The 13,708-nt window shown below is 57.6% G+C and overlaps 1 protein-coding gene across 9 annotated transcripts in view; it reads left to right on the top strand.

The window, feature by feature from the left end:
• KDM4B (lysine demethylase 4B) overlaps positions 1–13,708 on the top strand; it is a 143,503-nt gene that overhangs the window by 106,416 nt on the left and 23,379 nt on the right. For 8 of the 9 annotated variants that reach the window (XM_021084033.1, XM_021084030.1, XM_021084034.1 and 5 more), the window contains one exon: positions 6,180–6,376. In XM_021084033.1, the coding sequence (XP_020939692.1) occupies positions 6,180–6,376 (197 nt within the window). Of the gene's footprint in view, positions 1–6,179; positions 6,377–6,519; positions 13,707–13,708 lie in introns of those variants that run through there. The other variant, XM_021084037.1, reaches the window with a different exon arrangement.

Below are 13,708 nucleotides of genomic sequence, written 5' to 3'. Positions count from 1 at the left end.
GGGCCCGTGGTGAGTCTGGGAGCTGCAGTGACTGGGGTGGGGGGTAAGGAGGCAGGAAGGGGGGCCCTCCCTGCCCCAGGGCCTTATCTGGGCAAAAAGCACCCAGATCTGGAGGGGCAGGGCCAAACTAGCACACAGTAGGTGCTTGTTCCTGGCAGCCACGGGGAAGGCTCTGGCAGACCTTCAGGGGCCGTGGCCCTTCTCTGCCTCCAAGTTCCTGCCCCCTCGCAGGCATGTCTTTTCTCCAGACCCCCCCCTTGTGAACTGCTGCAGGGCGGGGGCCCCCGCACTGGGCTGTGGGACCATATCCTTTTAGCCTGATTAGTTGGGAGCGTGTAGTGGTTCTGAGGAGGGAGATGGAGCTCTCTGTGAGCTGAAAGTTGGAAACCATTTGGCTCTGGGATTTTATGGCTTTAATTGCTGAATCTAATCTAAGATCAGTGCCTTTTTTTTAAAAAAAAAAATCCAAAACCTTGGGAAATTGAAGGCCTTAAAATATGCTTCCACTCCAGGCCAAACCGTTCTCAAGCTCTAGCAAGTTTTCTGCATCTTTCCCTGTTGTGAGAGGGAGCCCGCGGGGCAGCGGTGCCTAGAACTTGGGCCTCCTCTGAGGTGTGTCTCGAGCTACATATAGAAAGTTACTGCTGGTTGGTGTAGCATATTGGGATTGATTTGGTGAGAAAAGGGGCTTCCGCTCACACACCCACCACCAAGAAAAATAGAACAACTCACCCCCAAGGCTGGCCCTTTTTCCTCTCCTGGCGAGGTGACCGAGGGTCTGACCCCTTTATTCCTTAGGTGTTGTTTCCTGTGTTCCTCCGTGTATTCTTTGAAACCGGAGGCCCAGGGCACTCCCAGGTGGCAAGTGGGAATCTGTGCCTGGGGTTAGAAGCTGGTGCCTCCCCCAGGAAGGAGACTCCATGCCGCCCCCCAGGATAGTGTGGGGCTGGGCCTGCCCGTGGGTGTGTGCAGCTGGCCTAGGCCCCCGGAGGGTCCTGATGGGCTATAGGGGCCACATTCCCCCAGGGTGGCTGGCTCGGGCTGCAGGTGCAGAGGCAGCTGGCCCAGAGGAAGTGGAGCCTGAGGCCACGCCCCGTGTGCCAGACTCTGGGTGCTTCCTGGCACCTGGCAAGAGTCGGATTCTGGCAGCAGGTGGAGGGGAGTGTGTGGCTTGCCATGCTTAATACAAAGCGGATGGCAGTAAGTTTTCCACGCAGACACCTGTCCTCATCAGCCCAGGCTGCTAAAACCTGGTAACAGAGACTAGGTGGCTTGAACAGCAGACACGGATGTCTCACACTCTGGAGGCTAGGAGCCTGAGATCAGGGTGCCACGCACAGTCAGCTTCCAGGTGCGGACTCTAGTCCTGGCATGCGGAAGGCCAGCTTCCTGCTGTGTTTGCCCCTGGGGGCAGCAGGGACATAGGAACTGGATCTGTCTCTCTTCCTCTTTTTATTTAAAAAAAATTTTTGACCATACTCGTGGCATGCAGAAGTTCCCTGGGTGGGCCAGGGATCAAACACAAAGACACAGCAGTCACAATGCTGGATCCAGGGCAGTGCTGTGCCACCAGGGAACTCTTCCTCTTCCTCTTCTTACAGGGACACTCATCTTACGGGATTAGGGCCCCACCCTTACGACCTCAGTTAACTTTGCTATCTCCTAATTCTTTCCTTCTCTACAGATACAGACACACTGGAGGTCAGGGCTTCAAGATTACCTTGTAAAAACACGATTCTGTGACTTAAATCAAGGTTCAGCAAACTTTTTGGAAAGGGACAGTGGATATTTGTGGATGTGGGGGCTGTCAGTCTCTGTGTGACTGCTCGGCTCTGCAGTAGCAACACCAATGCAGCTGTGGGCGGGGCCATGTGCCGATAAAACTTTATTTACAAGAACAGGTGGTGGGCCAGATTGGGTTCCCCTTTCCATCATCTGCCCACCCCTAGCCAACTTAAATGATATCCCTGCTTGATGAAGAGATGTAGAAAAAATAGATACCACAAAATCGACCCCTAACCACCCCCTCATTGAGAGAACTGTGGTTGGACCATGGGTGGTGTTTGATGGATGTCCTTGGCTTTCTCTAAAGATTTTTGCTCGTGATTGAGGCTTTGCTGTATTCTTAACTGTGTGTTTTATATTTCTTCTAAGAACAGATCCATCCTAAGAGCGTTTCTGTCATTGAATTGGTTGGTGAATCAGCCCCACGCAGGGCCGTGGTGTGCCTGTCACTCATCCCGTCTTGTCCTGTGATTGTTGAACAGCGTGGGTAGAGTTTTCCCGAGGCGTGTACGGGTGGTGTGTGTGTGCATGTGTGTGTTTTTCTCGCTGTCATGAAGCAGAGATAGTCTTTGTCTGGATCTCTCAATTCCTCGGGGGAGAACCCCAGGAGGGACAGGAAAGGGCCTGGCTTGCAGAGCCCCGTTAGAGGCTCGTCAGAGCTGCGCCCTCGCCCTCAAGGCCAGCCCCTCGGTCTGCAGGCAGCTGGGGTTTGCTTATCCAGGGGCCTGGCTTCCCTGGAGACCGTCTTGTCCCTCCTCCTGGGGAGGGGTGTCACTGCAGGGGTCAAGCTGTTGTGTGTCCTTTCTGTGCTGTCACCTTAAACCGCCCCCATTCCTCCCATTCCACTGGTTAATTAACTTGGCGCCTGCAGCTCCTTGAGTGAGTGGCGCAGTCAAGGGCTCTTTGAAGGGCTCTTTTCGGGGCTGTCAGGCTTCTTCGGCTCTGCGTGTCAAGGGTGCCAGGAGGGGCCCAGCCCCAGCTGTGCTGTCTCCCTCTGTTCCCGTCACCAGGGGAGGCCACCCAGCCCAGAATCTTGGGGTGGGAATGGGTAGATGGGGGCTGAGAGCCCTCAGTGGACAGGCACACCCTGTGGACAGAAGGCCCTCTCCTGCCCCCCTGCTGCCGCAGGCAGGCCGGCAGGCCCAGGGTCTGGAGCCACAGATGTCACAGCTCATCTTGGCACAGACTGTCCCGCAGAGGCTGGTGGTGGGACCCAGGCCTCTACTCCTTCTGTCCCCAGATGGCCCCTTTGCACTAGTGGGATCACCAGCCGCCTGCCGTGGTTGATTTGAACAGGATGTTCACGGCCTCATTACCTAGTTCCTCTCAGAGTGGGAGCCCCGCCCCACATGGTTCTGGTGGCTGAGTCTTTAAGGTACAGAGGACCCTAGGGTGTGCTCAGGCCATAGGGGGCCCTCTGCCCTCCTCCCTCCTCTCCGAGTCAATTTCTCCATCAGAGCTAACTAACTCACGCCAGCTAGCTCCCTGCAAGAGCACACTTCGCCTGGCGTTGGTGCTGACAGTGCTGCTCAGGAGCTGGAGTGACAGCCACAGAGACTGTCAGCTCTAGGGACTCAAGCAGGTGCTCAGGAAGGTCTGGGAGCTGGCCGGGGTGGAGGGGAGAATGTGAGCCTTCCCCGGGCGATGTTCGGAGGCTGCCCTGCGCCCCCTTCCCAGCATGGCCCTGCAGCACGAGCCCCCGTGCTTACTCTTGGGCCTGAAGTGAAGCAGCAATGCTCGCAGTTCCACTGTGCAGGGGCTACAGATCAGAAGACAGCTTTGCGGGGGCTGTGGGGAGTTCTGGCTCGCTCAGCCCCTGGAAGTTGCTTTTAAGAAGTTGGATCTTTTCGCTGGTCTTAGCAAATTCCACTGCCAGACTGCACTGAGTCAAGGTGATGGGTCTGTAGTGTCTGCACCCCCAAGCTCAGCTGCTCAGCCCACGAAGGTGACTGTTGCTGTGTCCTAGACAGGGGGCTGTCCCTCCTCTCCCCCAGGACCCGCAGGGCCTTGCCTCCTTCCCGCTGTGCCCGCCCATGCTCCCCACCCCTCCATCCCCACCAGTGACAAACCCCACCACAGCCAGAACCCTCATGGAGAGGTGAGGATGGCTGTTCCCAGTGCTTCGCCCGGGCCGGGCAAGAGGTGTGGGATGGGCTCCAGGCCACGGGCCATGGGCTCCGTGTCCCCTGCAGGCCGCACACAGGTGCTTTTTTTAATTACTTAAGGAAAAGCAATTGCACAGCCGCTCGATACAAATCCCTTAAGCTGCTGTTGACGGCGACGCCAGGGAGGCCATGGCCGGGCAGGAATCTGGAGCATGGGTGCCATCTGTCCTTCCCACACTCTGCAGCCAAATTACATCGCCAGCCTTTCTCTCCTGTACAATTTTTCATTAGATGAATTGAGTTTGCTGGGAATCGCTGGGTCATAAATATTCCCTCCCACTTGGCGTGGTCGGGTTGTTGCTGTCCCCAGCCTGAGGTCCGGGATCTGGCCTGGGAGCGGGCAGGGTGGGGGCACTGGGGCTGCAGAAAATGCCATGTGCTCCTCCGCCCTGCCCCCCACTAGCAGCCTGAGATTCTGGGTCATAAATATCTCCCTGTTTCCCGAGCCAACTGAGGGAAGTTGCAAAGGGCTCGTCAGGGCAGGGTACATAATTGCCGCACTCAATTAAGTCTTTTCCTTCCGTTTCCTGCATTTCCATTGAGAAAGTGGCAGTGATGGAGGTGGTTGTAAATGGAGGCGAGACATGCATTTAAAACAGAAACGCACTCATAATGTCTTTTGAAATTGTATGGGATGAAAAATAAATGCATGTGCGATTCTAAGTACATCCACACACACATCCACACATATACGTACACACAAACATCTGCACGCACGCACACACACACATCCACACACACTCACACACTCTTGCAGTCTGGGGAAAAAAAGAAAACAGATGCTTTTTAAGCCAGAGTTTTGGGAACAGGCATCTCCTAAGCCTGTTTATCTGTTAGGAGTGAGAACTGCAGGGGCTACAGCACAGGTGTCCCCTGTCAAATCTCTCACGACAGATGTCCCCATAAGGAGGCGAGGACCTTGCCCCTTCAGTGGGAGGTGAGTGCAGCCCCCTAGGGCTGCCCACCCTGGAGACCATGACTGTGCCATATCCGCCCCCTCCCTCCCCCCTGCCGCCACCCCCCCCCCACTGCACGTGGAGCTCCTCGGCCAGGGTTCAGATCCAAGCTGCAGTTGCGAGCTAAGCTGCAGCTGCAGAAATTGAACTTGCACGGAACTCCAAAGACACTGCCAATCCTGTTGTGCCACAATGGGAACTCCTGCCTTTACTTACAAAAAAGCTTTATCAGCACTTCCCCCGATATGAGAACATGAGTTGGTCTTGCTGCTTCCATGTTACAGCCAAGCTGAGAAGTAGTAACAGAGGGGTGGACCATAGAGCTGACAGCATCTACCGTTTGGCTCTTTGTGGGCAGCTCACCAGCCTTGGGACAGTGGTCCCTCCATTCCTCCTGCCCTCTCTTAGGTCCTCCCTCTTGCTCTTGGCCTCAGCTGTCAGGTAAGCAGACCATGGCTGCCTGGGCTCCTCCCGTTGGCCAAGGGCTCACAGTCTTGGGCCAGGCTTCTGCCATCCTTGGCTGCCTTCTCTGGCCCCAGACTCCTCTGGGGCATCTGGAGGGCCTCCTGCATGGTGCCTGGTCCTGGGGGCCACCGTGATGACGTGACACTTACTTTTTTGTGTGTAGGGTATTTAAGGTCTAGACATCAAGGGGTGGGGAAGGACCCCATTTCCGCCTGTCCTCATCGTGCTTACTTGGGCCTTGCTTGAAGCTCCCAGACACAAAGGACTCTACTGGCCAGGCCGGAGGCCCTGTGAAGTGGGTTCTGCCCCGCCCCCTGCCCTGGGGGCAAGTGGCTGAGCCTCCCGAGTCCTCAGCCTCCTTTCCCAAAGCCTGAGGCAGGGACTCGGGGACTTGGGAGCACCCGCTGAAGACCACATTTGTTTCCCTGTTGGCTCTTTGGAAACTGACAGCTTTCTCCCTCTTAGTAATCTTGGGAATTACTGCTGTTATAAAACAGTCCACGTGCGTGTTCCCTAGTCGGGGGCACGTGTGTCTGACCGGGAGGGATTTTGGTTGGAAAGATGCGAGGCAGCCGCAGCTCAGAGCACGTGGCCTCCGGGCTCCTCAGTGGGGGTGCAACTCTGAGGGGTGGGCCAGGGGTTCATCACCGGGCGGGGGTGCAGCAGCCTCCCCCTGACTCCGGGAAGAGAAGACGCCCTTTCCTGTCACTAGAGAGTGGTTCTAGGGAGGCCGGGTGGGCCCAGCGCGCCCTGCGTGTGTGGAGTCACTGCCCACGGGCTCAGTGGCCTGTCTCCTGCCCCCGCACAGTGCACATGCCGGAAGGACATGGTCAAGATCTCCATGGACGTCTTCGTGCGCATCCTGCAGCCGGAGCGCTACGAGCTGTGGAAGCAGGGCAAAGACCTCACGGTGCTGGACCATACCCGGCCCACGGCCCTGAGCAGCCCCGAGCTGAGCACCTGGAGCGCCTCCCGGGCCTCGCTCAAGGCCAAGCTCCTCCGCAGGTGAGTCACCCAGCGACCCCTGCCCGGCGCTCCCTGATGGCAGGGGCTGCAGGCTGTCCCTCTACCCTCCCTCCTCTCCTCCTCCTCCTCCTCTTCCTCCTCCTCCATCTCTCCCTGCTCTGGAGACAACGTGTGTTTCTCAGGCCTGACTTCCTCCGAGGGCATCTGGAGCCTCACCATCAGCGCCGTGTGGTCTGGGCCTCGGGCTGTCGTCCGCTCCTGGGAGGTGGGTCCTTTTGCCCTCTCAGGACCACACACTGTCCCTTTCGGGCTTTTGGCTCTTGATCCTGGGTGCAAGAGCCCTGTTTCTGCATCTGGGCTGCTTGGCCCTTCTTGGTTCTGAGCGATGGTGGGAGCCATGGGGAAGGCCCCCAGCTCCCTGTGCGTGGGCCACACCCCTGCCTCTCAGGTTTTCAGCTGCTTAGTTCTGGCACCTCCTATAATATGTTGCTTGGCTCCGCGGTCATGGAGGTGATTGCAGAGACCCGTTTGCTGGATGCCCTCTGCCACCCCATTCCATCACGGGGGCCCCATTGTGACCCACCTTCCACCTTTTGTGGTCCCTGCCTGTCTGCTGCCTGGTGTCTGGTGAGGAAGGAGGGGGCAGAAGGGCTGCACCCTCTTGGCATCCGCGCGAGGCCGTGGGGGCACGGGTGGCAGGGCTGTGCTGGGCTGGAGGAGAAGAGGCAGCCTCTCTGTTCTGATTGCTTTTGTTGTGGGAAGCATCAGTCTCCGTTGTGCTCTTTCTCTAGGAAATGTCCAGGCTTTTTGGTGCCAGAGGAATGGTCAGCAGGCCCTCACTGGGCCTGGGGTGTGGCTGGAATTGGGGGGGCGGTGCAGAGCAGGTGGCCAACATCCTGCGTGTATCTGTGTTAGGGCTTCGAGGGCCTGGTGGGCTCTCCTGTGACCCCTCAGCTCCAGAGAGCCTGCCCCGGACAGTAGATGTTCCATAAACAATGAGCGTGGCATATGCTAAATAAAACTTTTATTTATGGACACTGGAGTGGGAATTCCATATTATTTTCACGTGTCACAAAATGTTATTATTGTTTTAACTTCGGAACCATTTGAAAATAGAACCACCACTTGAGCTTATGGTTAGCGCCAAGACAGGCGGCAGGGTCTCTGGGCCTCTGGTGCAGGCTTCCTCCTGCAGCCGCTTGGTCACTGCTGGCAGGTCTTGGCCGCACTGGCCGCGGACAGCGCCTCCCCTTCCTTGGCGGCACCCCCATACTCTGTAGAAACTGGGGGAGAGTCAGGCTGGTGGAGCGGTCGTGCTGCCTGCAACCTTCTCTCCCGTGGGGCTGTTTTCCTATCCATGCGCCCTCATTCGCTTGTTCTGCCCACCCCGCGGCCCCTCTCTGAGAATGTTCTGACCTGCTTTCACCTCTGCTCCCCACAGCCCGTGTGAAGGTGAGTCTCTCTTCTGATTTCTTTGGTTGTCTCTCCCTTTGATCCCCCACTCTCCCGTGTATTCCCCACGCAAAGCACCTTCTTGGTGTGGCCCATCTGCAGCGCTGAGCGCAGAGGGTGAGCACAGAGCACAGAGCGAGCTTTGCTGACCTGCCAGCTCCCGGCATTTGCATAATGGTTGATTGGTTTGTGGCTCAGGCTAATTGGTCAACAGAGCCAACTGCCAAGGAGCTGGGCCTCATTCCAGGACGGAATGGGATTAGAGGCTGACAGGAACCTGCCCGGAGGATGGGGACCTGGCCGCCGGGCCTTGGCTAAACCTTCTGTGCGCAGGGGAAGAGCTTCAGACTCCCCCTGCCCCCTCATCCTGCTGCACGGCTCCTGTCTGGAGTGTCCCTCTCCCCTCCACCCCTCTTTTGTGCCAGCCTGGAACTGAATAACAGGTATTTCAGTGTTCCCAAAGACATAATCTTCCTTATAGCCTTTAGCGTGTAGAGTAAAGCAGATTCCCCTCTTTTTAAAAAAGTCACTTGGAGGGGGGCTTTCTCTAAAGAGGCTGACTGGGGACTCACATTTGAAGGCCCAAGGCCAGGCTGCCCCCCACCCCCCGTCGCAATGGCAGTGGCCCTCAGAAGTCCGTTGTGACTTTCTCTCCTGGCCACACGGCCAACCTGCTCTCGAATTGCTGTGCCTGGTCTCCGAGGCTGCCCGCTCCCCTGAGCCTCCCTTGTGGGAGGTTTGGTTATGGGGGAGCAGTAGCGTTACCTGAGCATCCTGGCTTGGGCCAGATGTGGGGGTAGGATCTTCCCTGGGCACTGCTGACTTCCTCTGTGGGTGGCCCTCCCAGGCACTGTAAGGGGTTGAGCAGCATCCCTGACCCCACCCACTCAATGCCAGCTCGACCCCTTCCCCCAGTGTGACAACACCGACATCCCCAGACATCTCCTAATGCCCCTGCCCAAGGACTTGGCATTGGGGTGGGCTTGCTGCCTGCTGCCCCCGCTCCCCCCATGTCCCTGCGCAGCCTCGCCTCCTCCGGGACACTGCGCCAGCTCCCTGGTCCTTGCTCAGATGGGCTCAGCCAGGCCCCCCAGCCCTGCCCCTCGAGGACCCATCCTTCCAGACAGCCCCCTGCCCCTTGCCCCACGTGTCATCTCAGGGCAGAGACGATTGTTGGCCCCTCTGGGAGAAAACGATGCCTTCCCGTGGATGTTCTGTCCACACCTGAAGCTGACTCCATCCCGTGGCAAACAGGGCCCATAACCTGTGACCTTCTTGTCCTTGCCGTGTGACCCCTGCCCAGTGCTCAGTGGAGCCTGGCTCTCTGCCTGTGTCTTCAGCAAGTTCCCCCTCCCCGCTCCTGCCCGAACAGCCCTTTGCCATATGTAGACTGTCTTTCCTCTCGTCTCCTGATTATTTCCAGCGGGAGCTTTAAGGAGCGCTCTGCGTCGCCCACGTGTTCCAGCAGGTGTGTGTTCTGCACCCCGTGCAGAGCAGCTGAGCAGCTGCTGCTGCAGCCTCCACGCTTGGAGCAGAGGGTAGTGGGAAGACGTGACATGCTCCTCCGCATCCGCAGGGCCATCCTACGTGGGCGGCCAGAGCCTGCCAGCCCTGCTCGCCTCCCCTTGCAGCTCCCACTTGCCACCTTTCCGCCCGCATTCCTCATTTACCACGGAAACGAGGAGCCCAAGAGCCAGGGAGCGGATCCCCACCCACTTGGCCCGCCTTCAGACCCAAGAAGGGCCGACCTGGTCTCCCCTCTCCTCCCCGTGCCTGATGCTCCGGCCAGGCTGGACACCAGTGCCTGCCTCTTACCCCGCTCCCGCTGGGCACCCTGACCTTGCTGGTCCCCGAGCCCACCACCCTGCTCAGCCCCTGGCTGCTCAGAAGGGGCTTGCCAGCGCCCATGGCCCCAGGAGCTTGTCCCTGTGACTTCCCCAGAATATGCTTGGTGGTTTCTCAAAGGTGATACCCACTCAAGGACACACCTACTTTCCATGGGGTTGGCAACCCTGGGAGGAAGGGACTGTGACTCTGGGCAGGGCCGCTGGAGAGTCAGAACTCCTGGACAACAGCCCCGCCTTGGGGTGCCTGAGGGGCTCTGAGCCCTGGGACCCTCAGTGAGCCCTCGACTCTGCCCTGCCTGCCACCTGAGATCTAAGCATACCTGCTTCCATCTTGGGAATACTAGGGTAAGGATTTGGTTCCTGTCATCTTAACCAAGTGACATCCTATTAGGCCTGGCAGGCGAAGTGCGCATGTATCTCCACCCTCCCCAGAAATGCCACAAAAAAACAACTATAAAGGAGGAACAGAGAAAATGAGGGGGTGAGGAGTAGACTTTGAAGTAAGGAAAAGATAAGCCAGTGAGGAGTTCCCTGGTGGCTTGGCAGGTTAAGGAGCTGATGTTGTCACTGCCATGGCTCTGGTTGCGGCTGTGGCACAGGTTCCATCTGGCCCAGGAACTTCCACATGCTGTGGTGAGGTTAAAAAAAAAAAAAGGAAAAGATGGGCAAGTAACACTTGGCTTTGCAGCACAGAGAAAACTTGCATCCATGGGCCTACAGATGGAGAGTGGGCTGGTTCCTGCCACAAGGCCTGGGATTCAAGACACGGGCACCTCCTGGGACGGAGACTGCAATGGATGGGGGGCAGGTGAGGGAGGAACTGCTGGGCTCGGGCCCCCTCCCACTACCCCATCTCCCAGCAGAAGGTGGTGGCCCCGCTCCGGGGTGAGGTCGAACCTGGCAGCCTTGTGTATCCCCAACCCCAGGGCCAGGTCAGAGCAGCCCAACAGAACAGACCATAGATGGGACATCGAGGATCCTCTCTGATGTGACAAGAGTCCCTGCTCTTCCTGTCCCCTTCTACCAGCGCTGCTCACACAGCCACCCCCAAGCATTGTAGTCCCTTGTACATCACAGCCAAGGGGGTCCCTAAACCTCTGAGGAAACTCAGAGTGAAAGGCAATCTCAAACACAAAAGGAAAGCAGGACCCCAGGGAAGGGGCCATGCAGGGAGTGAAAGAAAACCTATTTCTCCTCCCAAAGGGGAGGTGACTTGGCATTTATGGAAGAAGACCCTGTGTATTTTAAAAAAAAGACTTTTAGGAAAGGGATGGCTCTTGGACATTTCAGCAAGAGCAAAGAAATCTAAGAGGCGAGTTGAGAGACGGCTCGAGGAATCTACAGCGTAGACATTTCACAGCTCGGGTTAAACAGAAGTTCCTGAAGCTTCTGGAATGAACAAACAGATCAACATAAAGAACCAGGGGACTAGGAGTTCCCTGGTGGTCTTGTGCTTAGGATTCTGTGCTTTCACCACTGCAGCCCAGGTTCCATCCCTGGTCTGAGAACTGAGATCCCACATCAAGCCGCTGTATGCTGTGATCGGAGGGAAAAAAAAGAACAAGGGACCAAAAAGGAACCAGACTTGGTGATCATGATGCTGCAAGCTAATAGACAAAGGACAAGGGCTCAAAGGTCAGAAGAACGATCATTTCAGCCCAGACGTGTACACTCAGCCAAAATACCAGCCACATATGGGAGGAGAATAAAAATCATTTTAGACAAGCAAAGTCCCATGTTTCCCCTCCTTTCTGAGAAGGCTGCCAGAGGATGTTCCCCAGCCAAACAAGGGCATCAACCAACAAAGACATGGGATCAAGGAAATCGGATCCAACCCAGGAGAGTCCAAGGCAGTCTCAAGATAAGGGCAGGCCCCAGGGTGTCATTGAGGAGCCAAGGAGTCCACATTGGGAGCTGGGAGATAACCAAGAAAGCCAAGCTTCTGAGAGAGGTCACTAACTCTGGTTACTAACTCCAGGAAGAGCAAGCAAAGAGTGCCATGCAAGCAACTCTGTTGCTTGGGGATGAGCAATTTTACGGGTTAAGAAAAATGTAACATGGAATTTTGCCACAACCGAAGATGGTGGCAGATGCAGAGAGAGAAGCCAGGAGGGGTAGAGGCAGGCAGCCTAAGTGTCTGGGCTGGCAACTCATCAGAGAAGCCAGAACCAAAAAATGAAACAGTAGCAGCGTGAGGAGACACAGGGAAAATGCAAGAAGAAATGGCTAAAAGAGGGAACGGTGTTGCGTCTAGAGAGTGGGCCCAGCGGATGCGTTTATGGCCAGGCTGTGACAAGGGTGTGTAAGGCCGACACTCCTTCCGCCAGCTGTCAGCAACCACTTATTTCCCAGCTTATGTTGTCACGAAACAGAGTCTTCTTTGCATTTGGATGTTCAGGCTGCTTTCTCCTTTGAGGTTGGACATGGTCCCTGGTCTACGTCTCTGTGCCTAGGTGCCCCCATTCTGAGCGGGGAGGGGGACCCTGCATTAGCAAGGCCTGGCAGCTACTAGGGCTTTGGTGCTGGTGCTTGGGGTTAGGAGTTTGGTGTGTTGGGGGCCAAGGAAGGCCTGAGCTCTCTGGAAACCCTGAGAGCAGGTGGGGCAGGGTCAGAAGTGGCCTCAGGGCCGGTTCCTCTGGGTCGCGGGAAACTGAGGCCAGGTGAGTTGGCAGTAGGAAGACGCCTTCTGCTGGGTGCTGCCTGGGGCCAGTGAGGGGGGGTTCACCTGTGGGCACCTAGCCCTGCAGCATCCCTGGATCTGGAGACAAGCCTCTGGGTGACAGCCCAGAGCTTCCCATCTGTCTCTCTAAGTCGGGACTGTACCTGGCATTTCCCAAGCTCACCCAGCGTGAGGAGGGTCCCCGGGGAGGCCTGAGCCTCTCGTGCCCTCTCCCGCCCCCCATCTGTTCCCAACCCACCCCACCCTGCCCCCCCACACCCGTCCTCCCACACCCCTCCCCTCGCAGTGAGCCTGCATGACATGCTGTGTGTGGTGCCATGCCTCTGCCCATGATGCGCCCTCCCTGGAATGCTCCCTGCTTTCTCCCTTCGGTCATCAGGGTGGTCCATGCTGCAGACATCAAGTAGGGCTTGTCATGTGCCAGGCATTGCCTGGGCTCAGGTCACCGAGCAGCCACAAGCCAGGGGCCCCCGAGGTAGGCAGCTGAGCAGCGAAGGACCAGCAGTGGTTAGTGGTTAGGGTTAGGGGCTGGTTAGAAGGAGGCACCCCAGGAGCCAGCAGCGTCAGGCAGGGAGGCAGCAAGGAGGCTGTCAGGTCCCAGCATCCTGCAGGGAAGGCAGAGGTGCTGCAGACGCCCCTGGGGGAGGTGGCTCCAGTCGGTCGGCCCTGCTCCTCCTTAGCGAGCACTTGATCCTTGGAGGTGCAGCTGCCAGGGACTCCGCAGGGTCTCCTGTAAGGTCTTAGTGTCTGACCCCACTGGGGCCGCATAGAGAGCTCCCCAGGGGAGGGCAGCCCCAGCCAGTGCCAAAAACCCTCCCCCAAAAGCTAACACTCTCAGCTGCCTTGGCTAAGAGTGTCCTGGTGACAGCCTGTGGCTGTCCTGGTGCCCCACCTAGGGCTAAGACTCTCCACGCTGACCCGGCTTTTGCCCCTGCTCCCTGGCCGGTCACTCACCTCCTGAGACCTAAAAGCCACTGTCCCCTCCCTGGAAAGGCACTGGACTGGCAGGGATGCCCGCCACTAACCTGCCGCCCACCCCTCTTTATCGCTTTCCTTTCTTTTTTAACTCTGATTCCTCCCCCCCTCGATTTTCCCTCGTTTTCACTAAGAAGCCACAGCTCAGCCTCAGCAGGGAGTCTCCCTTGGGGCCCAAGGGGTGCCCTCTCTTTGGGGACTGTCACACCCGGAGCCCGGCCCCGGCCTGGAGGCCGCGTGGGCAGTGGGTGAGGAGGGCTTGGGTGCAGCTTAGAGAAGCGGCCGCCGCGGGCTCTGGGCTCGGAGCCGCTGCGCGTGGAGAGGACGCAGGGAGTGCGGGCCGGGGCGAGGCCCCTCGGCGAGGCGTCTGGGGCAGTTAACGCGAGTCCTAGAGAAAAACCCCCTGACATTTACATT

Source organism: Sus scrofa, chromosome 2 (assembly GCF_000003025.6).
Source record: "Sus scrofa isolate TJ Tabasco breed Duroc chromosome 2, Sscrofa11.1, whole genome shotgun sequence".
Taxonomy (NCBI): Eukaryota; Metazoa; Chordata; class Mammalia; order Artiodactyla; family Suidae; genus Sus; species Sus scrofa.
This window is presented reverse-complemented; position numbering and strand designations above follow the sequence as displayed.